The sequence below is a fragment of the Hippocampus zosterae genome, chromosome 14 (genome assembly GCF_025434085.1).
Source record: "Hippocampus zosterae strain Florida chromosome 14, ASM2543408v3, whole genome shotgun sequence".
Classification (NCBI taxonomy): Eukaryota; Metazoa; Chordata; class Actinopteri; order Syngnathiformes; family Syngnathidae; genus Hippocampus; species Hippocampus zosterae.
Window position 1 is genome coordinate 16,176,593 of NC_067464.1, and position 27,157 is coordinate 16,203,749.

Sequence of the window (27,157 nt, forward strand, 5' to 3'; positions counted from 1 at the left end):
GTGAATACACCAACACAATAGATAATCTTGGGTTTTACAACAACAATAACACTAACGACATGACGGTTAGAGATGGCGCCCATTTTTTGCCTCCATTTTTCAGAGAGTATATACTTTATATAATGTTTCAAACCACAATGGAATAAATAAACAGATTAAAATAAAAACCAACAACAAAACCTCTATGTTGAGATTTTTGTCTGTCAAAACTGTGTGTAGAAAACGGCTGCAGTAGTGTTCTGCATATGGGTGGCCCCGGTGGTCGAGTGGTTAGTGCGTCGACCTCGCAGTGCAGAGGTGCAGGCTTCCATTCCGGCACCTGCCTTCCTGTTTGCATGTTTTCCATGTGCCTGTGTGGGCTTCTTCCGGTTACTCCGGCTTCCTTCCACATTGCAAAAACATGCAGTGCACGTTGATTGGGCAATCCAAATTGTCCCTCGGTGTAATTGTGAGCGCGGATGGTTGTTCGGCCTTGTGTGCCCAGCGATTGGCTGACACCCGGATCAGGGTGTCCCGCGCCTCCTGCTCGAAGGCAGCTGGGATAGGCTCCAACACACGCCGCAACCCTTGTGAGGACAAAGCGGATCAGAAAAGGGATGGATGACTGCCAATGTGCATTGGTGTTGTGTGAAGTTGAATCTAGTGGTCAAAAAAAGTTTTTTATCGAGATTATTCTCGGCCATTGTCCTAATACCCAGCCATTGGAGGTCTTTACTGCAAGTACCAAGTCTGGATGAATGGAAGGGTAGTGCTTTTCCTGCTTATGTAGTTTGTAGACGGTTGTTGCTACACTCTGCTTTCGTTTGCATTCTTTTTGCTGGGAGCGAAGCCAAAATGTATGAAACGATGACCAACAGATAGGACTCAGATCAGGCAGAACCCAAAGCACAGAGATCTGGCATGTTGTGCTTGTTTGCCAAGGCAATGGACAGAAATGACCACTGACAGTGATTTTTAAGCCCAAAGAAAACTTTAACTACAGCTGGAAAGTTAAGTTGCAAATGGTGTGGGAGCCATGGTGCCTTTTCAAAAACATGCCACAATTTGCGAATGGATGATTGCACTGTTTAATCTTTCGCAAAAAACGGCTTCATTTGCAACAAGCCGCACGGCAACGAGACTGACTCTGACAACGACGCAACGGAAACTGGCATGTTTGATGGAAAACTTGCTCAGCTGTTCATTTCTGATGCAGAAGATGAGGACTTTGATGGATTTGCGAATGAGGATTGATCAAAAAATAATGTGAGCACATTGTTAAATACAAAGTACAACAGAACTGTTTTGCTACCACGGCCTTTTTAAAAACATATGCTACTCAACTGTATTTATAGAGCGCTTTAAAACAACCATCGCTGTATAGAAAGTGCTGCTCATATAGCAAAAATAATTCATTCAACAACAAACAATATAATAATAAATTCATAACAAAGACAGTTGAAAGCACAGAAACAGTAAACTTAAAAATCATGTCTCATGCTGAGTCAAAAGCCAAAGCATAAAAATGAGTTTTCAGAGAGTTTTACAGATGGGCAGCGAGGGGGCTGGCCGAACCTTTAGTGAGAGGTCATTCCAAAGAGAGTCACCAGCAATGGAAAAGGCTTGATCCCCTCTGAGCCTCCGCTTAGTTCTTGGTCCCTCTAATAATGTCTGTTCTGCAGACCTGAGGCACCGGGCAGGTGGTTTGGGGCAGAAGAACTCAGAGAGGCAGGTGGGGTTAGGCCATTTCAAGATTTGAAAACAAATAATAGAACCTTAAAAAGAACTCTAAAATGTATTGGGATCCATTGAAGAGATGCCAGAGTAGGAGTTATGTTCTCCCTCTTACGAGTATGTGTCAAGAGGTGGGCTGCAGCATTCTGGACCAACTGGAGATGCTAAATGGAGGATTGGCTGACTCCAAAGTAAAGTGCATTACAGTAATTTGCCCGAGTTCCCCAGGGAAACCTGCAGACCACCGTGGCTTCTACACAGAGACCAAGTGCGGTTTCAGAGAAGGCTGGTCATCAGTCGTGTTTTAATAGAGATACAGATTTCGAAAGGGGTGTTCACACGGCAACTTTTCACCGGTGCAGCACTTGCACAACTACTACAACTTGTCCCCGTAGAGTGTTCACGCGCACAAAGTTACACCGGTGTAGCCCCTGAAAACAGCTTAAACCGGAGCAAATTTAACTCTGCTCAAGGAGGTGGTTTAAAAATTTGCTCCGGAGTAAATGCTCGTTTGCGTGGCAGCACCGATGTAAAATGGTATGTGTGAACGCTACAGGGGTAGACTCCCTATGCATGAGAAGAGGTTGCTTTCGTGCTCTGTTGTACTGTGTAATGTGTCATCTTTCCTTTTGTAGGAGACTGGACTGTCGCGGAGTTGTTTGTGTAGTTTGTTCCTCTGTTGTGTGTTCACCCCCACCCCTTGCCCATAGAATTTATTTTGTGATTTCCTCTCTTGATTTTCTGTTTGGTGCATTATGCTTGCTTGTCTGAATGTCATTGAAGTCATCCTTGATTTACCTTTTTGGGGGCGGTCATTGAATGCCTCTCGAGCAGAAGGCATGGAGACAGAGAAGGAGAAGGACATGCCTGTAGTTGCTTGAGTTAAACAAATTAATAAAGTGTATGTTTTAAAAAGAACCAACACGAAAGGTCTTTGTTTTATTTCCATATTAATACTATCTATTGTATTGCATGGCTGCAGAAACTGCCGTGTGAACGCAAGTGGGGCTGCACTGGGGTAAATGCGCTTCTCTTCAGTCAGCAGCTTTTTACGTGTGAACGCTCCACAAAATTTGCACCGGTGTAAGATATATCGCAACAAAATATGTCGGTGCAGCATGGATGCAAGTGTGTGCCGCGTGAACACCCCTGAAGACTCTCATGGCATTGCTTCAGCTCTTGAGGTGTATCACAAAACAATCAACATAATTTCTGAGCATTTGGAGGGAGTTGATACCTCGATGGATGACATCGTCATTTGGCGCACCACCAGAGCTCAGCATGACGAGAGCCTGAAAGCTGTGCTTGAAGCAACAAGAAAAGCAAACCTGGAGCTGAATAAAGAGAAATGTCAGCTGTTGTGACAGAATTGACATTTGTAGGAGATATCCTCAGCAGTGTTGGTATCATGCCTGACCAACAAAGTGTCTGCGATTGGAAACAGGCCAAGGCCACAATGCAAAAAAGATGTGCAAAGGTTTAATGGGATGATTACATTCATGGGAAAATTCATACCCAACCTGTCAGAGAAAATGGCCTCACTGAGACAACTAATGTATAGGGTGTCCATAATCTCTTTAAAAAGTATTAAAAATGCATTTGATTAGATATTTTATTCAGATTTGTTCTATTGTATTCATTCATACATTCATTCATTCATCTTCCGAGCCGCTTGATCCTCACTAGGGTCGCGGCGGGTGCTGGAGCCTATCCCAGCTGTCTTCGGGCAGCAGGCGGGGGACACCCTGAATTGGTTGCCAGCCAATCACAGGGCACACAGAGACGAACAACCATCCACGCTCACACTCACACCTAGGGACAATTTAGAGTGTTCAATCAGCCTGCTATGCATGTTTTTGGAATGTGGGAGGAAACCGGAGCACCCGGAGAAAACCCACGCAGGCCCGGGGAGAACATGCAAACTCCACACAGGGAGGCCGGAGCTGCAATCGAACCCGGTACCTCTGCACTGTGAAGCCGACGTGCTAACCACTGGACTACCGGGCCGCCTCTATTGTATTCAGTGTTTATTAAAGTTTTTTTATCACACTGCCCAAAGGTGAATGTGTGGTGTGGGATCATGTGCAATCGAATAATTGTCCATTTTTCTTCAATGAGACATCAATTTCTGCAAATGTTTACCATGACCTTTTAACTGAATATGTGGCACCACAACTGAATGACCTTCAACCAACCATCATTTTTCAGCCAGATGGTGCACCACCACATTGGGGGCTGAATGTTCGTGGGTTCCTCAATCAAACATTTCCAGACCGGAAGGGATGGGCCAATTTCTTGGCCGCCACGCCAGATATCACTCCCCAGCACTTCTTTCTATGGGGCTACGTTAAAGATATCGTGTGTCGAACAAAGCTAACGGACATTACTGACCTAAAGCAAAGGATTCCTGATGCCATTGCCCCAATTGATGAGGCTATGCTACAGCTACAACATGGCAACAAATCGAGTAACGTCTTGATGTGCTCCATGCAACTAATGGTGCCCATGTAGAAGTGTATAAAAAGAGGTAATAACAAAAAAACCTTTAAAAAACGCTAAATACAATTGAACAAATCTGAATGAAATATCTAATCAATTGCATTTTTAATACATTTTTGAAATTAAGATATCCTTTATTTGTCCCGCAATGGGGAATTTACAATCAGAATTCAGAAAGGAAAAACGCTGGGTAGGGAGAGGGGAAAAAAACCATGCTCGAACTATCCTCTTCCGAGGATAATTTAAGTCCAGTATAAAAAAAAAGACCCTAGCACATGAATAAGCATATGACAGTTACAACAAGTCACAAGACATAACATGTATCAGGGGGAGGATAAATGGAAAGGGGGGGTGAGAAGGGGTAACCGCGACGCGGCCGCCTGACCAGCTGCACGGATTCCCACGTGCGCTCTGTAGGTCAAACCATGTCATGGGGGAAAAACAACAAGGATGTGATAACAAGGATGTGTATGCGCGTGTGCTTGTCTAGTCGTGTATGTGTATGCGTGTACAGGTCATAGCTGCTTCGCCGAGGTCTGCTCATCATGAAGACAGTCCCGGCTTATCAGTCCGTGGCCGAGAAGGAGGGGGGGTGGGGGCCCGAGACTCCATGCGTATTTCCATCCAGGGGAAAGGCCAGATAGCATTGTTTATTTTGGAGAGACAGCCGCCAAACAACGAGCAGACTTCGACGAAGCAGCTGTGACCTGTACACGCATACACATACACGAAATGGACGAGCACACGCGCATACACATCCTTGTTATCACCATCTTCATCGCTCCGGTTCTTTTTCCCCCGTGACGCGGCTTGACCTGCAGAGCGCATGTGGCCGTGCAGCTGGTCAGGCGGCCGTGTCGTGGTCACCCCCTCCTACCCCCCCCCCTCCCATTCATCCTCCCCCTTATACATGTTATGTCTTGTGACTTATTGTAACTGTCATATGCTTATTCATGTGCTAGGGTCTTTTTTTATACTGGACTTAAATTATCCTTGGAAGAGGATAGTTTGAGCGTGTTTTTTTTTCCCTCTCCCTACCCAGCGTTTTTCCTTTCTGAATTCTGATTGTAATTTCCCCATTGCGCGACAAATAAAGGATATCTTAAATGGTAAAAAATGGTAAAGAGACTTTATGGACACCCTGTGTAATATACAGTAGAATGGCAATCGAATCATGAGCACGAAAAGGCATGGACTGAACTCAAGAAGTTGCTCACTGTGGAACTGTCATGTTCCGTATTCGGCAGCAGGTGGCACACGTTCATTTCTGCCGGCTGCACACCTGCTGCCTATTTGTCAGTGATTGCACCTGCTATATCTAGGCGCTCCGGCGGTCGACTCATTGCCGGAGTATTGTATGCCATGCCACTGCTATTGCCCATATTCGCAAATCATTGTTCGATTACCATTTACTGTTGGTTACATTTTCTTCTTCCCATGGGGATTGGGCTAAGTGCCTTTGTGTACTAATAATTGCTTATTCGTATTTCCTTGCCGTTTTCTCCAAGCGTTTTCTGTTGTTGTGTTTCCTTATTTCCTGGTTCTCGTTTTTACCAGCGCTTTCTGTTATTTATTAGACGGTGTTTTTTTGTTTACAATAAATGTGATTGTTTAGACGAAGTCCTTGTTGGTGTCTGCTATTTCAGGGATTCACTTATTTTCATTTTCTATGTTACGTACGAAGCAGTTCCCTTTTCCTGCTTCGTGCGTAACGTGACAGGAACCGGTACTGAAATTCGATGATCCAGAGAAACCTCTCAAAATATCATCAAATGCATCACAGAGTGGGCTCGGTGCAGTATTTCTGCAAAAACATGAGGACTGGCAACCTGGAGCAAATGGATCACGTTCTATTACAGATCTGGAAATGAGTTATGCACAGATTGACAAAGAACTGCTCAGCAGCACATATGCCTGCGAGAGATTCCATCAGTTTGTGTCAGGATAAGAAATCAGTGTGGAGACTGATCACAAGCCCTTAATTACATTGTTCCAAAAGCCACTAATTGACTGTACACTCCGCATACAACGAATGATGATCAGGGTGTAACGCTACTCACTGAAGATTGCATACCCGGTAAACTGATGTATATAGCCAGAGCTATTGACTCAATGGAATGCTTAAAGACTAGACGAAGATGAAGATGTGAATGCTTACGTACACATGATCACAAGTGCATTGCCAGGAGCAGATGCGAAGATGGAGCTCATACGAACGGAGACAAACAAGGATGAGACGGGATTGTGAAACGGCTGTTGTGCAAGGCAGTAGACAGTGGAACTGACTTCTACCGGAGCTTGCTGGTGTATCGCACAACACCGCTCAAGTGTGGGATTGTCTAGTCCAGGGCAACCAAGAGAATGAAAGTAATTATATAAAATGATTAGATTTATTGAGAAAGAAAAAAAAACATGGAGACACACCATTTACAGATCTGTCAAGGGAGTCTTCTCCCCCTCCGCGTCTTGCTCTCCCATTTTCCCTTGTTGGGAGATGGTGATGGTCAGCACAATCAACATTTTGAGCAGCTACACAGTGCAGATGAGTGCATGAGCAGACAACTTTGCTTATCTTCAAAATAACTGGTCCGCATTCATAGGTACGTACAGTTACTTATGTTTTTGCCCCGTTAGACGCTGTCACAAAGCGAGGTGGTGGTGGACCCCAAAAAGCAAGCAAGAGGGACGAGCAGGGTGTACTTCACAAATTGTATGAAAACAGAGAAAACTAAATCCAAAACAAACACAGTCCAAAGTATCGAACAAAAATTGCAACTGAAGCTAAAACATAACAGTGACAGAAATATGACTGAAACTAACCTGAAAGCAGCAAACAAACAACAATGACTCAACAATGAGTGGTCGGGCTTGGAGTCCTTTTAAAGCACTAATTACAGAATGACCAACAGGTGTGCAGCTGCTGGGAGAGCCCTATAGTGCCACCTGTTGGTCCCAAACAAAATCATGATAGATGTCAAATTCCCAAAACAGTATGTGTCTTCATGGGATGTGTGCTGAGATCCAACTTACCCATCCCGGAACACCTCCTCAAAACAATACATGGGGAATAAGTGAGGCTGCTCAAAGAACATCATCATCATCATTGGCATTTCAATCACAGTGTGATTATCTGGTTGTGCCTGACTGGGAGCACCGTCTGGTATGGCTAAAGAGGCCGATCCGGGAGTGACAGTCCCTGTTGCAGAGGATGCACCTGAACACACAGTTTGGAGGGGGGCACTTGTTTGTCCTGGCTGTTCTTTCGCCTGGCTCTCTTGTCTTCTGCTGATGCTCTCATCTTCTCCTCCCCTCAACACAGACCATGTGCCAATTCTTGTTTCCACTTTGGGTGGTTCTGGGCCAATTACTCCCATCCCTTCACATCTATCTCAACAGTCTTCAAGTCCCTCTTGCAAACGTCTTTGAAACGAAGCTGTGGGCTGTTCTCCTTCCAACTGCGAGTTCTCCATAGAGCAGATCTTTGGGGATCCTAAATCCTCCATCCTGCGGATGTGGCCGAGCCACCGAAGGTGACGCTGACAGAGGAGGGTGTACATGCTGGGGGTGTTGGCACGTTCTTGGTTAAGAAAAATAAGGGATTAATTTTGCATGTGGAAGATGTTGAGCCTCTTTTCTTGCAAACGGGGTTCAGGACTCGCTGCCATACAGTAGGGTGCTGAGAACACAGGCCCTGTAGACTGCCATCCTGGTGTTGGTCGTCAACTTGCTGTTCTCCCACACGCGTTTGGTGAGCCGGGCAAGAGTTGTGGTGGCTCGGCCGATCCTTCTGTTCAGTTCAGGGTCCAAGTCAAGCGGGTCTGTCACCGTGGAGCCAAGGTAAGTACACTCCTTTACCACATCCAGCTGGTATTTGTTAATGGAGATCGTGGTTTGGCTCTCCATATCCTGACTCAAGATGTTGGTCTTCTTGAGACTGATGGCCAGCTTAAAGTCGCTGCACGCCCTCGAGAAACGATCCATGAGATGCTGAATATGTTCTTCCTTGTGGGCAGTGACAGCAGCATCGTCCGCAAACAAGGCTTGGTAACTTGTCCATGACGGGCAGGCGCTCAGCAGACTCTAGGGTGGCATCGGCGATCGTGGTTTCTCTGTTGTAGAGGTCTGAGTAGTGCTCTACCCATCGCTCCATCTGCTTGCTCTTGTCTGATAGTCTCTCCTGTCTTTGTCTTGAGGGGGGCTGTCTTGCCGTGTGAAGGGCCTAGGGCTTTCTTGATCCCGTCATAGACTCCTCTGATGTTGCCGGTGTCTGTGGCTTGTTGGATGCTGTCACAGAGAATTTCCCATGGAAATCCATTTCAATTCCAAGCGGCGACTCACGGTTCCAAATACGCATCGGCAACGCTCCTCTCTCCTCATCCTCAACTTCAGCGGCCATCCATCCAGCCGCACCAACGCCAAGTGTCCAACAGCGCTGACATAGCCACTGAACAAATCGGGGTTGTGAAAAATGCTGCCCATTACTGGCGCAAAAAACACAAGCGCCCCAGGTCTGTCCAGCACCGACAGTCAAAGGCGCCGACATTCCTCCCAATCAAAATCAGTGCTGGTACAGGCGTGCTGCCGAGAAGGCGCAACCACCAAGCACAGATACTGCTCCTTTGACGAATGTCGTGGCCAAAGAGCGCTGAAAACAGTCCATATCAGGTCCACACAATGAAACAACAAACAACATGTGACAAAACAAAAGACAAAAACAGCAAAAAAGAACAAAAAAGCAAGGCTCTTGAAGAGCACTTGCCGAAGGCTGCCTACTCGGGCGCCATCTTGGAAAAAAAATTCTGGTGGTGTTGCTTTCCTTCTCCGTCCACGACGGCAGTTCAAAATAAAGAACCTCTACTCTTTACAGAAGTTGTATTATTGAACAAACCCACTTGCCCAAAGCGACACAGACTCCTCAACATTATGGAGAACATAAGTGTCCTTGACGGCAACTATGCTGCACATTTTGTACGTTTCCCTCCTCCAACATATCTGTTTCAAATTATCATCTCATTAGCAATCCCTGATAAATGTCCTAATGTTTTGAATCACTACTAAAATAATACAATTGCAATCCACTGTTTCAAAAATATTTACATACTGAATTTTAAAAAAAAAACAAATTTAAAATCAATGAAACCGGCTTTGACAAGAGTGATAGTATGCTTAACTTAAGATGAGATTCTAAAATGAGACTTGCACACCTATCAATCAACTAGTATTTTGGCTTTGAAGGCCACCATTGCCAGGTTCAACTCCTTCCCCGTACAGTATGTTCAAGAGTATTTCGAGCAGGGGTGTCAAACTTTAGTCGCGGGCCAATTACGTCTTCTGGAGTTACATCTTCCCTCCGAGGGCCGTTATGACAGTGAAACCACAAAATTATTACTTGTACACAACAAATTAATGGATTACTAGTTATGAAATCAGTCAAGTCAATTATAATTGTTAAATTATTGTTCAAGTGAGTGTAAACTGGGTAACAAAATTATTGCAAAATCTCAATGTTATTTAATACACTTATTACCCTGATTAGGAAGGGACAGAGCTCTTCCTACTCAGGAAACAGGTCTTTTCGGGTTCAGGGGTCACTCCTTTAGACCTTCTATAACTCGGTGGTGGCTTCGGCCATCCATTACGGCAGGTCAGGCAGCATCTCGGCCTGGGACAGAAAGAGACTGTAGCGACTGGTCAGGAGCGTCAATTCTGTCCTAGGCTGCTCCCTGGACACTCTGGAGGAGGTGGGCAAAAGGAGGATGCTCGCTAAACTAAAAGTTATGATGGACAGTCCCTCCCACCCCTTCCAGTCCGCCCTGACAGCACTGGGTAGCTCCTTCAGCCAGAGACTGTTACACCCCCGCTGCAAGAAGGAGAGATACCGACGCTCATTCCTACCGACTGCTGTCAGGTTGCTGAATAAACACGTGAAAACCTGCAACCATTGTAAATAGCACAGCCACCTTACGCTGTGTTTTCTATGCTATTGCTACTTCATTATATTTACTCGACAAATATATTGCTAATGCTTTATTTTATATTGCATATTGAACGGTGTACTGTTCTTTTCTGAAACATTTATTATGTGCAATGAAAACACTTTTTTCCTCTCCCACCCCCTACTTCACCCCCAATTTTACTGCTGTAGACTGCAAATGTGCCAGTGTGGGACAAATAAAGAATATCTTATCTTATCTTACACATGCCAATTTGACATTTTGGTACAGATTTGATCAAGTTGACACACATAATTTGGTTTCCTAGGCCACATCAAATGGCATGGTGGGCCGGATCTGGCCCCAGTGCCTTGAGTTTGACACGTGATTTAGATCATAGCTCATAGAAGGCAATTTGACTTTAGTTTCTCCTTTTCGATTCTTGGTGTCCTAGATGTATGATTTGTTTCAGCTTTGTGATCATCCTATTGAAGTTTTTCTTTTGCATTGAACAACATATTTCACTGCAGATTTTTTTTCTTAACTGAAGGGCACCGGTTGCATATTTTTTCTTTCTTACATACTGTACATCAGTCATTAGTAATAAACTATAAACTATAATGTAATCCATTGTACTTGATACCCAGGTCTCCATGACAACCCATGGATGTGTGACTGCCAGATCGCCTTGGTGGTGTCACTGTCAATGTCCCTGGGCAGCCCCGTGGTTCTAATGGACCAGCTAGTTACATGCAGCAGGTCTCTAGGTCAGTCCGGGATGTTGCTGACCAAAGTTGAGCTGCCTCACTGTATGAGACCCTCGATTCAGCCTGCAGCCACGAGAGTTACATCCCTGCGCGGAAGTAATGTTATTCTCCGCTGTGTAGCTACTGGCTACCCCACACCAACGTTGACATGGGTCAAAATTTCAAACTACGCCGGTAAGGCTGGAAGAGTTGACAGTGATCTGGAGGCAAAAATTGTGGTTCTATTTTTTGAGCTGCCAGTCCAAAGTGATGCAAATTCCTTTCTCTGATCTCTCTCAGATTGCTGTCGACAGGATATCACTGGTGACAATGAACATCTGCCCAGGAAGTTGGAAAGTTGTAAGATGTATTTGACCTTCCACACTTTGTTGTTTCAGGTTTAATATTAATGTCTTGTTTAATAGTTAAATGCAATAGTTATCGATTGTTAAGATATCCTTTATTTGTCCCGCAATTGGGGAAATTACAATCAGAATTCAGAAAGGAAAAACGCTGGGTAGGGAGAGGGAAAAAAACCACGCTCGAACTATCCTCTTCCGAGGATAATTTAAGTCCAGGATAAAGAAAAGACCCTAGCACATGAATAAGCATATGACAGTTACAACAAGTCACAAGACATAACATGTATAAGGGGGAGGATGAATGGGAAGGGGGGTGAGGAGGGGGTAACCGCGACGCGGCCGAAAAATGACCAGCTGCATGGTCGCCGTTGCGCTCCGCATTATCGAACCACGTCAAGGAGGAAAAAAGCTGCTGAAGTGCGCTGCTTTCACATACAAAATATCTGCAAACATAGAGGAGATAGTTTACACAAAGCGCAAGCAGTTTTGAAAACATTGGTGACTATAGCAACTTGTGCAAACCCCTCCAGTGACCATTTTTCAGAGTCTTAACCAACGACTTTATCAGACTTTGTTGTCTGTATGAGAAGAACGTTGCTTGGTAGAGTGAAGTCATGGGCTATGTTTACATGCAGTCAGTAAGCCTTTTAAAAGCCAAATGTTGGCAGTACAGTGGTACCTCTACTTCCAAAATTAATTGGTTCTTCGAGAAATTTCTTAATTTCGACATTTTGTAAGTAGGGATGCGTTTTCCATGTAAATGCCCTAATTCGTTCCGAAGATCTCTTAATTCTTCACAATTCTAAATGTTGCTTTTTACTTAGGTTTGGTCGTGCTTGTATCATGATGCAAGATTGGCATATGTGTCCATTTTATTTTCTGAAACAATGATTGTGAATCTTATGATAAATAATGACTTTTGGGCCATGTTATTTGCTTGTTATAGTTATAGTAATGATTTTAATTGACGTTGACTGCAAGACGTGAATGTTCCTCACTTAAAACACTTTTTTTAGAGTTAGCATTCAGATCAATTGTACATTTATTCTTTAAATAGACATTTTATAATTAAAATAAACTTATGGCAGACCACCAAGGAGTCTCAGAATACCGCATCCATGTGAAAATGGCATAATAATCACAGAAATCCAAAGTGACACCAGCCACAAAGTGACACCAGGTGGCCTCGGACACCTGTGGCCACCCTACAGCGCCACCTCTATATACACCTATACATTGATTATATATTCATTGAAAGAGGGCTTAGCCTTAGATATTTATATATGGAAGAAGAGTTTGTTTTTTTAACTGACAATTTTTACTGTGATTGAGCTGGAAGAAGGTGTAGGCTTTATCATAGATTGCTGACAGTGAATTACTGTTCTAGCCATGCAGGGATCTCCTCGAGTTGGTGTGCGCTGGTCAATAATCAGCCTGGATGACTTAGGGTTCAAGGATACTGGTGAATACCGCTGCCAAGCTCGGAACATGGCAGGAAAATCTGAAGCTCCCGTTAAGCTAAAGGTGGTGGGAGTTACACGACTCTCCCGCCTACCAAAGAAGTCACAGAAGACTCCTCCGAAGTCAACATCCAACAGCAAAAAGCTCAACCAGAATCGAACGACATCTCTCACCCCATCACTCAAAGACAACCAGCTACCCCGAGCCATTGCACCACCTACCCAAAAGAACAACACACAGACATTGCCTGTCACTGTGTCCAAAGTGTTGCCCATTTATAAACCCAGCAAAACAAACTTAAAAGGTCCAAAGAAAATGACCAAAGAACCCTTATCAAGTCTCTAATAGAGCAATTTGACAATTCAACCATTCCTATATCAAACACAAGAGTATGACATCACACAACTGGTGAACACTAGAACGATATGTTCAGGGTCAGTGTTGTGGTTTATCCTCCACCTCTGCGGAGATAACAGTGCATACTGATGGGGTTGAAGGATTGCAGATTTGACTGCTTTTAGTCACTAATATTTTACATTCATCTTTTTCACCACAGTTATAAATTGTGTGGAAGGAACTTGTTTACAGTTCATATGGATGGCACATGTATTACAAGACTTGGTTCAAGTGTGAAATTAAACAACCAAATACAAACACCGTTACAATAAAGTTGAGATGTTGTGTAAACATAAAATAAAACAGAATACAATGATTTGCAATGTATATTTAATTGAAATCATTACAAAGGCAAGACAGTTCGATTTAAAATGGATAAACTTGATTGTTTGAAGCAAATAATCATCAATTTAGAATGTTATGGCTGCAACACGTTCCAAAAAAGCTGGGACTGAGTCGAGTTTACCTCTGTCTTATATCATCCTTTCTTTTAACAATACAGTGTTCCCTCACTTAATGGGGACCGGGACCCTGCCGTAATAGGTGAAAAACTGCGAAGGAGGGTTGGTGAGGACACTAACTGTTCAAGCTTTGTTTGTCGAATTCTTTCCCATTCCTGCCTTATGTACAGCTGCCACTGTTCCAACAGTCCTGGGCCTCCATTGTCGTATTTTACACTCCATAATGTGCCACACATTTTCAGTGGCTGACAGGTGTGGACTGCAGGCAGGGCAATCAAGTACCTGCAGTCTTTTACTACAAAGACACACTTGTGACAGGCGCAGAAGGTGGTTTGGCATTGTCTTGCTGAAATCAACCGGGGTGTCCATTAAATAGACGTTGCTTGTATGCCGGCATATGTATCTCCAAAACCTGTTAGTACCTTTCAGCATGAATGGCACCTTCACAGATGTCTAGGTTGATCATGCCTTTAGCACTAACACATCCCCATCCCATCACAGATGCTGGCTTTTGAAATTTATGGCTTGTCAGACAACAGAAGACTTTTCTACTTTGCATCAGTCCATCTTGGATGAGCTCGGGCCCTGAGAAGCCGGTGGCATTTCTGGGTGTTGTCGATCAATGGCTTTTGCTTTGCATGAGAGTAGAGTTTTAAGTGGCACTTTGTGAAGTATTTACCCGATATTGTTGATATATTGTATACTGTATATTATATACTTCATATATTGATGTCGGTTTTTGATGCAGTGCCGCCTGAAGGTTCGAAGGTAATGCGCATTCAATTAAGATTAAGATATCCTTTATTTGTCCCGCAATGGGAAATTACAATCAGAATTCAGAAAGGAAAAACGCTGGGTAGGGAAAGGGAAAAAAAACACGCTCGAACTATCCTCTTCCGAGGATAATTTAAGTCCAGGATAAAAAAAGACCCTAGCACATGAGTAAGCATATGACAGTTACAACAAGTCACAAGACATAACATGTATAAGGGGGAGGATGAATAGGAAGGGGGCGGGGGATGGGGGGGGGGTAACCGCGACATGGCCGAAAATGACCAGCTGCACGGTCACCGTTGCGCTCCGCATTATCGAACCTCGTCACGGGGTAAAAAGAATTGGAGCGATGAAGACGGTGATAACAAGGATGTGTATGCACGTGTGCTTGTCCAGTCGTGTATGTGTATGCGTGTACAGGTCATAGCTGCTTCGTTGAGGTCCGCTCATCATGGAGACAGTCCCGGCTTATCAGTCCATGGCCGAGAAGGAGCGGGTTGGTGGTGGGGGCCCTCGACTCCATGCGTATTTCCATCGAGGGGAAATGCCAGATAGCGTTGTTTGTTTTGGAGAGACGGCCGCCAACAATTCCAGACAGCCTTAAGTCCTTGGTCTGCATCTCCTCACTGGCGCCAATCTTTCAGATCCGAAAATTCTTTCGCAGCGTGGATTCCAACGTCTCCATGGTATTTTCAATCGCGCTGAGTCGCTCCAAAACCGCAAAGTCGCAAAAGTCGCAACAATATTGCGGTTGAGTTCAGTCACCGCTTGAGTCTGAGTGTTGGACATTCGCTCCAAGCCATCCAGAGTGACCAGCAGCTTCTTCCCTTCCAATAGAGCCGCTCCCGTCGGTTGAATTTTGCGATAGAACAGCAAGCTGCCAACACCAAACAGCACCATACCTGTTATCAAAAGGCCAATGATGTAGATGTCTTCCACATCTTCCATGGACAGTACTGTCAGGCACATCGGTCTCCACTTTCTCCATGGATCCAGGGCGTATCCGGCAGCGAGTGTCCCCGGAGGGCAAGCAGGCTCCCCACTGCCCGCTCTTTCCGTCGAAAAAATGTTGTCGATTACTTCGAGAGACCAGCCAACTAATTCCATGGTTAGTTCTTCGGATGAAAACACGGTCGGAGGCTAGGGAAAAAAAGTTGGACAAAGACAGCACAAAAGACAAAGTGGCGACAAGGGAAAAAAGAAAGGTTGGAGGGCAGGGGAGCTGTGCAAAAAGCGTCCGCCTTCGTTGAGAGCCAAGCAGAAAAAAAAATGGTTTTCAATGATGGTTTTCAGCCTTGACGTTTACATACAGTGATTTCTGCAGACTATCTGAACCTTTTGATAAGATCATAAATCATAGATGACAAAATTCCGAAATTCTTTGCAATTGTCCGTTGAGGAACATTGTCTTGAAACTGTTTGTGAACAACTGTGTGAGAAAGTAGTCAAAGAGGTGAACTTCGCTCCTTCTTTGCTTGTGAAGGACAATTCAGGGAAGCTCTTTTGATACCAATCATTGCATCCACCTCTTCCATGCTGGCCTGTTTACCTGGGGGATGTTTCAAACAGGTGTTTCATGAGCATTCATTTCTCAGTCTTTTTTGCCACCTGTCCCTTCATTGTTGGAATGTGTTGCAGCCACAGATTCTAAGTTAATGATTATTTCCAAAAACAAATGTTATTACACTGAGCAATAAATATCTTTTCTTTGCAGTGTATTCAATTAAATGTAGGATGATAATGATTAGCAAATTATTGTATTTTGTTTTTATTTACATTTATCCCAAGTCTCACCTTCATTGGAATTGGGTTTGTAAATCTTAATCTGAATCTGCCTCTTTCTGAGAATGTCTGTTGGCCAGCCGTTTTGCACTTCCACCGCAAATTAAGAGCTGGCCAAAACTCCAGCAGTCATCATCAATGTTGTGAATTTAAAATTAATGTACTTTTCATAAATGTCAGTTTATGCAACAATAAATTGTTTTGTCGTTTTCATGGATTGCATCATTTTATGCATCAAAAGGAAACTGGACACTACGATATCACCATTCAATTTGTACTCTGTATCTGTATTGGTCTGTCGTGGTGAAGGAAGTTAGCCTAAAGATGAAGCTCTCGATTTACTGGTCAATCTAACGATCCTGCCCTCACCAAGGGTCACAAACTGTGACTGACTGGAAGATTAAAATCACGGATAAGAGTGACAGAAATTAGTTTCCTCCACAGGGTGTCTGAGGTCTCCCTGAGAGATAGGGTGAGGAACTCGGTCATCTGGGAGGGACTCGAGCTGCTGCTCCTCCAGATTGAGAGAGGACAGATGAGGTGGCTTGCGCATCTGGATAGACTACCTCCTGGATACCTCCCTGGTGACTTGTTCTGGGCATGTCCCGCCGGGAGAAAGCCTGGGGATGACCTTCTCTACTTTAATATATATAAAACATTTTTTTTAAATCCTTGTCTCACCGCTCGGGTGTTGTCCATCCCTCATTCAGCTCGGGTCCTATACCGGAGGCCAGGAAGCCTGAGGGTTCTGCCCAGTATCCTTGCTGTTCCCAGCACTGCACATTTCTGGACTGAGATGTCCGATGTTGTTCCCGGGATCTGTTGCAACCACTCATCTAGTTTGGGGGTCACTGCCCCGAGTGCTCCGACCACCACAGGCACGACTGTCACCTTTACCTTCCAGGCTCTCTCCAGCTCCTTTCTGAGCCCTTGGTATTTCTCGAGTTTCTCATGTTCCTTCTTTCTGATGTTTCCATCACTTGGGATCGCTACATCCACTACAACGGCTTTCCTCTGCCCTTTATCTATGATCACGATATCTGGTTGGTTCGCCATTACCATCTTGTCAGTCTGGATCTGGAAGTCCCACAGGGGTGAGATCTAAAACGTTTGAGCTGGATAAACTGGGTGCGGTCAGAAAGATAGGAGCGGAACCAGGAGAGGGGGATGCTGGTGATGCCAATAGAGGAGAGTCTGTCGAGGAGGATGGAGTGAGAGATGGTGTCAAAGGCTGCACTGAGGTCAAGCAGGAGGAGGATGGCGAGTGAACCGGAGTCAGCAGAGAGAAGAAGGTCATTGCATATTTTGAGGAGGGCAGTTTCGGTACTATGGAGGGGACGGAAGCCAGATTGAAATTGTTCGTAGAGGGTATTGGAGGAAAGATGGGTGTGAAGTTGAGCAGCTACTGTTTTTTCTAGAAGTTTGGAGATGAACGGAAGGTTTGATATGGGACGAAAGTTGTTCAAGTCGGAGGGATCAGAGCCAGGTTTCTTCAGTATGGGAGTGACAGCAGCAATTTTCAGATGAGATGGTACAATGCCAGTAGAGAGGGAAGTTTGAATAATGTTAGTGATGAGAGGGGAGAGGGCCGGGATAGAAGCTTTGACTAAAACAGTAGGGAGAGGGTCAAGTTGACAAGTAGAGGATTTGGACTTCTGGATTAAGATGGAGATTTGGTGGACAGATGGGGATGTGAATGCAGAGAATAGTTGGTTAGGAACCGGGGAGAATGGAGAAGGAGGGTTAGGAGCAGCTGAAGGGGTGAGTTGCTGGTGGATAAGTTGGATTTTGGATGTGAAAAATTAGGCCAGAGCATTACAAAAATCAGTGGAATAGAGATGTGAGGGAAGAGTGTCAGCAGGTTTAGTGAATTTAGAAATGAGTGAAAAGAGTGATCTGGGGTTGCCTTCATTGGAACTGATTAATCCAGAGTAGAAGATTGATTTGGCTTTGGATATTGAGTCCTTGTAATGGAGAAAGTGGGTAGTGTACATTTCTTTATGAATGGCGAGTCCAGTTTTTCTATATAATCTTTCAAGTTGACGGCCTTTTGATTTAAGTTGTCTGAGGGTAGGGGTAAACCAGGGTGCTGTTTGGTTGAAGGAGACAGTTCGGGTTTTGAGTGGGGCCAGGATATCGAGAATGTTATGGAGATTTGTATTGTAGTGTGTCAAAAACTCAACTGTTGTAGAAAGACCATCAGTACTGGGGAGGTTGTTGATAAGTGATTCTAAATTGTCCGGGTTAATGTCGTAGATTTTACGGAAATGTATAATGCGTCGTGGGTTGGATTTGAAAAATGACAGGTTAACATTGAATGAAAGCAATAGATGATCCGTGTATGGGAGGAGATCGGTTTTACAGTTTGTTGGTGATAATCCAATACAGCAGATCAAGTCCAGAATATGTCCTTTACTGTGTGTGGGAAAGTTGACATATTGTTGAAAACCAAAACTGTCCAGACAGGAGGTAAAGTCTTTGGTGAGTGAGTTATTGATATTGTCCATGTGTATATTAAAATCTCCTAAGAGAATCACATTTGGTGATAGTGTATACAGATGAGTGAGGAGTGTAGTAATGTCAGTGATAAAATTCTTGTTTGGTTTTGGTGGACGGTAAATAGTGGCAATCAGTGTGGGAGTTGATCCAGAGAGCTGTATAACTGTAGCTTCAAAAGATAAAAAAGCAGGCACATTTACAGGTGCAAATTTCCAATCCTCGCGCAGAATCATAGCGAGGCCGCCTCCCCTCCTAGTCTTGCGCGGCACAGCGTGATAAACAAAGCCCGGTGGAGTAGCTTCATTAAGAGTACCATAATCATTTGGCTGCTGCCAGGTCTCAGTCAGACACAGAATGTCAAACTCACGGTATGTCAGGAGGTCGTGGACGAACTGGCCCTTGCTCGTAAGGGAGCGGATGTTCAGTTGGCCAACGTTGACAGCAGTGCAGCTGCGAGCGACCGCGACGCTATCCGACCTCGGGACGCGTGTCAACACAGAGGCATCCGCACGGCGTCCGGTGTTCTTCCGTGGGCGGCGAGCGGTGGACCAGAACGACCCGATGGAGCTGGAGTTGTCGTACTGATAGTTTCGGCGTGAGCCCCGGTGAGTGCACCTTCGCCGGGGCACGTAAAGGATGTCCGGGTGTTGGAGCAGAGCAGGCGGTGGTGGACCGTGTGGATTAAAGTTGAGTTTGAGCTCAGTGGCTGCATATTGGTGAAGCGCTTCCAATGGGTGGTGGAAAGCACACAGAGCGAACCAGCAGAAAGCAAGCCACTCACAGCTGATCGACATAGCCGGACCGGAGTAATGAAGTCGGGAAGCAGCAACAGGTAGCAGGTAAGCTAGCTGCTAGCCGTTAGCCGCAACTCAACGACAACTCAATACTCAATGACAGGTAATGACAGTTCGGCCGATCGAGTGTGGATTGATCATTGTTCACTCGGTGACCATAAAAGCAGGTCGACATAAAATATGTCGGCTATAAAAGATAAAAAAAATTGACATAAAAATGGACTTAAAAATCAAAAAATCACGGGGAGTAGCGGCGTCCAAAGTTCGCCAGCGTTCACTCCGGGTGGGTCCTTGGGCAAGATCCTTCACGCTAATGCCTACCTCATACAATGATGAGAGACAATAAAACGAGTGACATGCCGGCTCAGACGTCGCCCGGCCAAACAAGGTCTGCGTCAGGTGCTGGGGAACCAGAGCACCTTGATGAAAAATGGGCTACTGGAACAAAGCGGAGATGGGCGAGATGCGATAACATGGCTCTGTTGGAATGCTACTACTCAAGCAACCCTAGTCAGAGGGGTTACATGCAGAGAATGTGGGCTAAATGGTTACTTCGAAACCCACAGTCACGGTTGACCACGAAACAACTAGTAGCTCAGTGTTCCAACATCCACAAACGGCAACTGCTGTCACAACTTGAGATTGATGAGGTACAACGCAGGTTCCATGGTGAAGGGCCCCAGGCTGCCAGATCAGAGGAGGAGGTCATACAAGAGATTGGGAGGCAAGCCCCAATGAGTGCAGATGATGAGATTGGGTGGCCAGGCCCAATGCATGAAATGCTGAGCGAGGCAGCAACTGACCTGAAAGCTAAGATCATGGCGAGAATGAAAGCTGGGCAACCTAGAACCGATTACAACGGCTATGTGAAGTACCATCTGAAAGTCTCATAGAAAGTGTGAATGCAGCACTGAGGGCGATCCCTACCATAACGATCACAGAAACCAATGAGCTGATATACGCTTCAGCATCAGTGATCCTGGAGACTCTGGGCTATAAGAGCAACCATGGAAGCCATGAGATATGTTACCCACCATGGAAAATACGGTTGGAGGCTAAGATCAAGGCGGCCCGGAAAGATGTGAGTCAATTGACGGAGGCCCAGAGAGGTACATCCAGATGACCATACCTGAAGCACTCGAAACTGCCAAACAAAGGCTCCAAGCCTTGTCCAGTCGCCTAAAGCGGTACACGAAAGAGAATGAGGCCATACGAATAAACAGGCTGTTCGCAACACAACTTGCGAAAGTGTACGCTCAGTGGCAGGGTCCTAACAACAGAGCTGACCCACCAAGACTGGAAACTGAAAGGTACTGGAAAGGCATATGGGAGAAGGAGGTTGCACATAACAGCAGTGCACAATGACTGGTGACCCTGAGAGAGGAGCAACCTCCCTGAACAGAACCCAGTTACCATAACAGTGGCAGACATGCAGGAAAGAGTCTCAGATATGAAGAACTGGACAGCACCAGGCACGGACATGGTCCACACCTACTGGCTAAAAAAACTCACAGCACTCCATGAGCGCCTAGCAGTACAAATGAACCAGCTGCTGAGGGATGGGACTCACCCAGAATGGCTAACCGAAGGTCGAACGATCCTGATCATGAAGGATCCCTCGAAGGGTGCAGCCCCATCCAACTATCGGCCAATAACCTGTCTCTCCACAACATGGAAGGTCATGTCAGGCTAAGATAAGTGGACACATGGATCAATACATGAGCAAAGCACAGAAGGGCATTGATAGAGATACCAGAGGAGCCAAACATCAGCTCCTGGTTGACAGAACAGTCGCACAAGACTGCAGGTCCCGACGTACCAACCTGTGCACAGCTTGGATTGATTACAAGAAAGCCTATGACTCGATGCCACATACATGGATCACTGAATGCTTGGAGTTGTATAAGGTGAACAGGACCCTAAGAGCCTTCGTTGCGAACTCGATGAGGATGTGGAAAACCACACTTGAAGCCAATGGCAAGCCACTTACCCAAGTGTCCATCAAATGTGGCATATACCAAGGTGATGCACTCTCCCCACTGCTGTTCTGCATCGGATGAACCCACTAAGCCAAGTAATCACCAAGACAGGCTATGGATACCGCCTCAGAAATGGAGCTACAATCAGTCACCTCCTCTACATGGATGACATAAAGCTGTATGCTAAGAGCGAAAGGGACATAGATTCCCTGATCCATACAACCAGGATCGACAGCAGCGACATCGGGATGTCATTCGGGCTTGAGAAATGTAGTCGAATGGTGACTAAGAGAGGAAGGGTAGTCCGCACTGAAGGGGTCTCACTCCCTGAAGGAACAATAGCAGACATTGAGGACAGCTACAAGTACCTTGGTATACCACAAGCCAATGGCAACCTCGAACTGGCAACAAGGAAAGCGGCTACGGCCAAATACCTCCAGCGAGTGAGGCAAGTCCTAAGAAGCCAGCTCAATGGCAAGAATAAGACCCGGGCAATAAACAGCTATGCCCTGCCAGTGATCAGATACCCTGCAGGAATAATAAGGTGGCCAAAGGAAGAGATTCAGACCACGGATGTTAAGACCCGAAAGCTCCTAACCATGCATGGAGGGTTCCATCCCAAATCCAGCACCCTGAGACTGTACGCAAGCCGAAAGGATGGAGGCCGGGGACTAGTGAGTGTGAGAGCCACTGTCCAGGATGAAACATCCAAGCTCCATGAATACATCAAGGAGAAGGCTCCAACGGATGACGTACTCAGAGAATGTCTCAGACAATGGGGAACAGAAGATGAGGCGCTGGAAGAGGGACCATCATGGGAGGACAAGCCCCTACACGGGATGTACCACCGGACCATAACTGAAGTGGCTGATCTCAAGAAGTCCTATCAGTGGCTAGAGAGGGCTGGCCTGCAGGACAGCACAGAGGCACTCATCCTGGCTGCTCAGGAGCAGGCCTTGAGCACCAGAGCCATCGAGGCCCAGATATACCACACCAGACAAGACCCAAGGTGTAGGTTGTGCAAAGAGGCACCTGAGACGATCCAACACATAACTGCAGGGTGTAAGATGCTGGCAGGGAAAGCCTACATGGAACGCCATAACCAGGTGGCTGGCATAGTCTACCGAAACATCTGTGCCGAGTATGGACTGGAAACCCCAAGGTCAAAATGGGAAACACCTCCGAAGGTGGTGGAGAATGACAGAGCGAAGATCCTGTGGGACTTCCAGATCCAGACTGACAAGATGGTAATGGCGAACCAACCAGATATCATGATCATTGATAAAGGACAGAGGAAAGCCGTTGTAGTGGATGTAGCGGTCCCAAGTGATGGAAACATCAGGAAGAAGGAACATGAGAAACTCGAGAAATACCAAGGGCTCCGAGAGGAGCTGGAGAGAGCCTGGAAGGTAAAGGTGACAGTCGTGCCTGTGGTGGTCGGAGCACTCGGGGCAGTGACCCCCAAACTAGATGAGTGGTTGCAACAGATCCCGGGAACAACATCGGACATCTCAGTCCAGAAATGTGCAGTGCTGGGAACAGCAAGGATACTGCGCAGAACCCTCAAGCTTCCTGGCCTCTGGTAGAGGACCCGAGCTGAATGAGGGACGGACACCACCCGAGGGGTGAGATGAGGATTATATATAAAATCTTCAGGATTATATATAAAATCTTCATGCAGAGAATGAAGATCAGCCACTTCAGTTATGGTCCGGTGGTACATCCCGTGTAGGGGCTTGTCCTCCAATGATGGTCCCTCTTCCAGCGCCTCATCTTCTGTTCCCCATTGTCTGAGACATTCTCTGAGTACGTCATCCGTTGGAGCCTTCTCCTTGATGTATTCATGGAGCTTGGATGTTTCATCCTGGACAGTGGCTCTCACACTCACTAGTCCCCGGCCTCCTTCCTTTCGGCTTGCGTACAGTCTCAGGGTGCTGGATTTGGGATGGAACCCTCCATGCACGGTTAGGAGCTTTCGGGTCTTAACGTCCGTGGTCTGAATCTCTTCCTTTGGCCTCCTTATTATTCCTGCAGGGTATCTGATCACTGGCAGGGCATAGCTGTTTATTGCCCGGGTCTTATTCTTGCCATTGAGCTGGCTTCTTAGGACTTGCCTCACTCGCTGGAGGTATTTGGCCGTAGCCGCTTTCCTTGTTGCCAGTTCGAGGTTGCCATTGGCTTGTGGTATACCAAGGTACTTGTAGCTGTCCTCAATGTCTGCTATTGTTCCTTCAGGGAGTGAGACCCCTTCAGTGCGGACTACCCTTCCTCTCTTAGTCACCATACGACTACATTTCTCAAGCCCGAATGACATCCCGATGTCGCTGCTGTAGATCCTGGTTGTGTGGATCAGGGAAGCTATGTCCCTTTCGCTCTTAGCATACAGCTTTATGTCATACATGTAGAGGAGGTGACTGATTGTAGCTCCATTTCTGAGGCGGTATCCATAGCCTGTCTTGGTGATTACTTGGCTTAGGGGGTTCAGTCCTATGCAGAACAGCAGTGGGGAGAGTGCATCACCTTGGTATATGCCACATTTGATGGACACTTGGGTAAGTGGCTTGCCATTGGCTTCAAGTGTGGTTTTCCACATCCTCATCGAGTTCGCAACGAAGGCTCTAGGGGTCCTGTTCACCTTATACAACTCCAAGCATTCAGTGATCCATGTATGTGGCATCGAGTCATAGGCTTTCTTGTAATCAATCCAAGCTGTGCACGGGTTGGTACGTCGGGACCTGCAGTGTTGTGCGACTGTTCTGTCAACCAGGAGCTGATGTTTGGCTCCTCTGGTATCTCTACCAATGCACCCTTCGAGGGATCCTTCATGATCAGGATCGTTCGCCCTTCGGTTAGCCATTCTGGGTGAGTCCCATCCCTCAGCAGCTGGTTCATTTGTACTGCTAGGCGCTCATGGAGTGCTGTGAGTTTCTTTAGCCAGTAGGTGTGGACCATGTCCGGGCCTGGTGCTGTCCAGTTCTTCATATCTGAGACTCTTTCCTGTATGTCTGCCACCGTTATGGTAACTGGGTTCTGTTCAGGGAGGTTGCTGTGCTCCTCTCTCAGGGTCACCAGCCATTGTGCACTGCTGTTATGTGCAACTTCCTTCTCCCAAAGGCCTTTCCAGTACCTTTTCAGTTTCCAGTCTTGGTGGGTCAGCTCTGTTGTTAGGACCCTGCCACTGAGCATACACTTTCGCAGGTTGTGTTGCGAACAGCCTGTTTATTCGTCTGGCCTCATTCTCTTTCGTGTACCGCTTTAGGCGACTGGACAAGGCTTGGAGCCTTTGTTTGGCAGGTTCGAGTGCTTCAGGTATGGTCATCTGGATGTACCTCTCGGGTATCGGCCTTTTCATCACACCTCTCTGTGCCTCCGTCAATTGACTCACATCTTTCCGGGCCGCCTTGATCTTAGCCTCCAACCGTCTTTTCCATGGTGGGTAACGTATCTCATGGCTTCCATGGTTACTCTTATAGCCCAGAGTCTCCAGGATCACTGATGCTGAAGCGTATATCAGCTCATTGGTTTCTGTGATCGTTACGGTAGGGATCGCCCTCAGTGCTGCATTCACACTTTCTATGAGACTTTCAGATGGTACTTCACATAGCCGTTGTAATCGGTTTCTAGGTTGCCCAGCTTTCATTCTCGCCATGATCTTAACTTTCAGGTCAGTTGCTGCCTCGCTCAGCATTGCAGTCATTGGGGCTGGCCACCCAATCTCATCATCTGCATTCATTGGGGCTTGCCACCCAATCTCTTGTATGACCTCCTCCTCTGATCTGGCAGCCTGGGGCCCTTCACCATGGAACCTACGTTGTACCTCATCAATCTCAAGTTGTGACAGCAGTTGCCGTTTGTGGATGTTGGAACACTGAGCTACGAGTTGTTTCGCGGTCAACCGTGACTGTGGGTTTCGAAGTAACCATTTAGCCCACATTCTCTGCATGTAACCCCTCTGACTAGGGTTGCTTGAGTAGTAGCATTCCAACATAGCCATGTTATCGCCTCTCGCCCATCTCCGCTTTGTTCCAGTAGCCCATTTTTCATCAAGGTGCTCTGGTTCCCCAGCACCTGACGCAGACCTTGTTTGGCCGGGCGACGTCTGAGCCAGCATGTCATTCGTTTTATTGTCTCTCATCATTGTATGAGGTAGGCATTAGCGTGAAGGATCTTGCCCAAGGACCCACACTGGATGGTGTTATGTGCTCATTTTTGCCCCAAGCGGGATTCGAACCACCGTCTCCCGTATGCCAAACCAATGCCTTACCAACTGAGCTATCCAGCCGCTATATATATATATATATATATATATATATATATATATATATATACACACACACACACACACACGACCACTGAAGTCCAAACTGACTTATCCGTGTCCTTGCAGGAAGTAGTTAAAATAATTGCCCAACAGGGAAAGGCTATTAGTGAATTGACAAATGCCGTCCGTGGACTCAACCCAAATATACGAGTGACGGCCAACCAATTTATCTGCGATGTGAAGGTGTTGGACATATTGCTAGGCAATGCCCGGTGGCACACAAACCCTCATATCAACGTCCGACTATGCCCTGCCTGCCAGTCCAGGGAAACGGGAATCCTCCACTGTTGTGAGCCGGGCAGTGAGGGGTCGGAGTGAAGGTTCAGGTAGTTTGTTGACGAGAGAACATTTTATAGAGAGGGCTGTAGGCAAGTGCCCTGAAGTAGACATACAGATTGGTGGAGTCCCCTTGCGATGCATACTTGACTCTGGAAGCAATGTAAGCACCCTCACAGAAAGTTTTTTCAGAAACTGTCTTAATGGAGGAGATGAAGATATGGACTGTACTGCTAAATAGCTTAAACTAACCGCAGCAAATAACTTGCCTCTACCCTATTTAGGTTATGTTGAGTTGGACGTGCAGGCAATGGGAGTCAGGATCCCTGAGTGTGGATTCCTAGTTATCCAAGATAGCACAGAGGAGGCTGGCAAATCTCTTCCGGGAATTATTGGAATGAACATTGCCAAGCGATGTCAACAATTGGCATTGGCACAGTTCGACACCACTTTAGGTGGTGAATGGGATTTTGCCTGGAAAAAGGCCTTTCAGCGCGTGCAAGAAACAGAGTTGGTAGAGAAGGTTTCAGCTGCTCGTGTCATAGGAACAAGCAAAGTTAGAGTACCGTCTTTTTCCGTCGCAACAGTCTGCGCACGGGGCCTAAAGAGGTCGTCCAATGATGCTGTAAGCATGCTGCTTGAACCTGGAAATAGCCAATTACCAGGAGGGTTGATGGTGGTACCAACAGTAGTCCCTTCCCACAGCAATGTTTTCCCAGTCAGAGTCGTCAACTTGTCTCCAGAGGACATCTGGTTAGCTCCAAGAACACGGCTAGGTATTCTAAGTCAGTGTCAGTGTAGGGAAGGCGATACCTTAGAAGTAAATTTTCTACAGATTTCGGCCAACCACGAGGAAGTCACAATTAGTCGGAAAAGTGTTCCAAAGTCAAACTGTGACGTACAGGGCTTACTAGTCCGGTTGGACATAGGTGGTACAACGACCCAACAGGCAGAGTTTAGGGGGCTCCTGACAAAGTATGCGGATGTCTTTGCTCTACAAGACGAGGACTTGGGATTTACTGACAGGGTTGAACATGAAATCCCCGTGGTTGATGAAATCCCAGTAAACCAAGCATACCGTCGCATCCCACCTAATCAGTATCAGGAAGTCAAAGAACATATATCAGAGTTGTTGAGGAAAGGTGTTCAAGTTCCTATGCG

General features: G+C 46.1%; 2 protein-coding genes across 4 annotated transcripts in view; both read left to right on the forward strand.

Annotated features, from left to right (window-relative positions):
- lrit3b (leucine-rich repeat, immunoglobulin-like and transmembrane domains 3b) overlaps window positions 1-17,997 on the forward strand; it is a 40,454-nt gene extending 22,457 nt beyond the window's left edge. For both annotated transcript variants that reach the window (XM_052085795.1, XM_052085796.1), the window contains 3 exons: window positions 10,793-11,086; window positions 11,192-11,251; window positions 12,641-17,997. In XM_052085795.1, coding sequence (XP_051941755.1) covers window positions 10,793-11,086; window positions 11,192-11,251; window positions 12,641-13,059 — 773 coding nt within the window. In that variant the 3' untranslated portion in view covers window positions 13,060-17,997. The remainder of the gene's footprint in view (window positions 1-10,792; window positions 11,087-11,191; window positions 11,252-12,640) is intronic.
- Window positions 17,998-20,286: 2,289 nt separating this feature from the next.
- The window catches only part of LOC127614447 (uncharacterized), a 197,190-nt gene continuing 190,319 nt past the window's right edge, over window positions 20,287-27,157 (forward strand). For both annotated transcript variants that reach the window (XM_052085771.1, XM_052085772.1), the window contains exon 1: window positions 20,287-23,363. In XM_052085771.1, the coding sequence (XP_051941731.1) occupies window positions 21,477-22,985 (1,509 nt within the window). In that variant the 5' untranslated portion in view covers window positions 20,287-21,476 and the 3' untranslated portion in view covers window positions 22,986-23,363. The remainder of the gene's footprint in view (window positions 23,364-27,157) is intronic.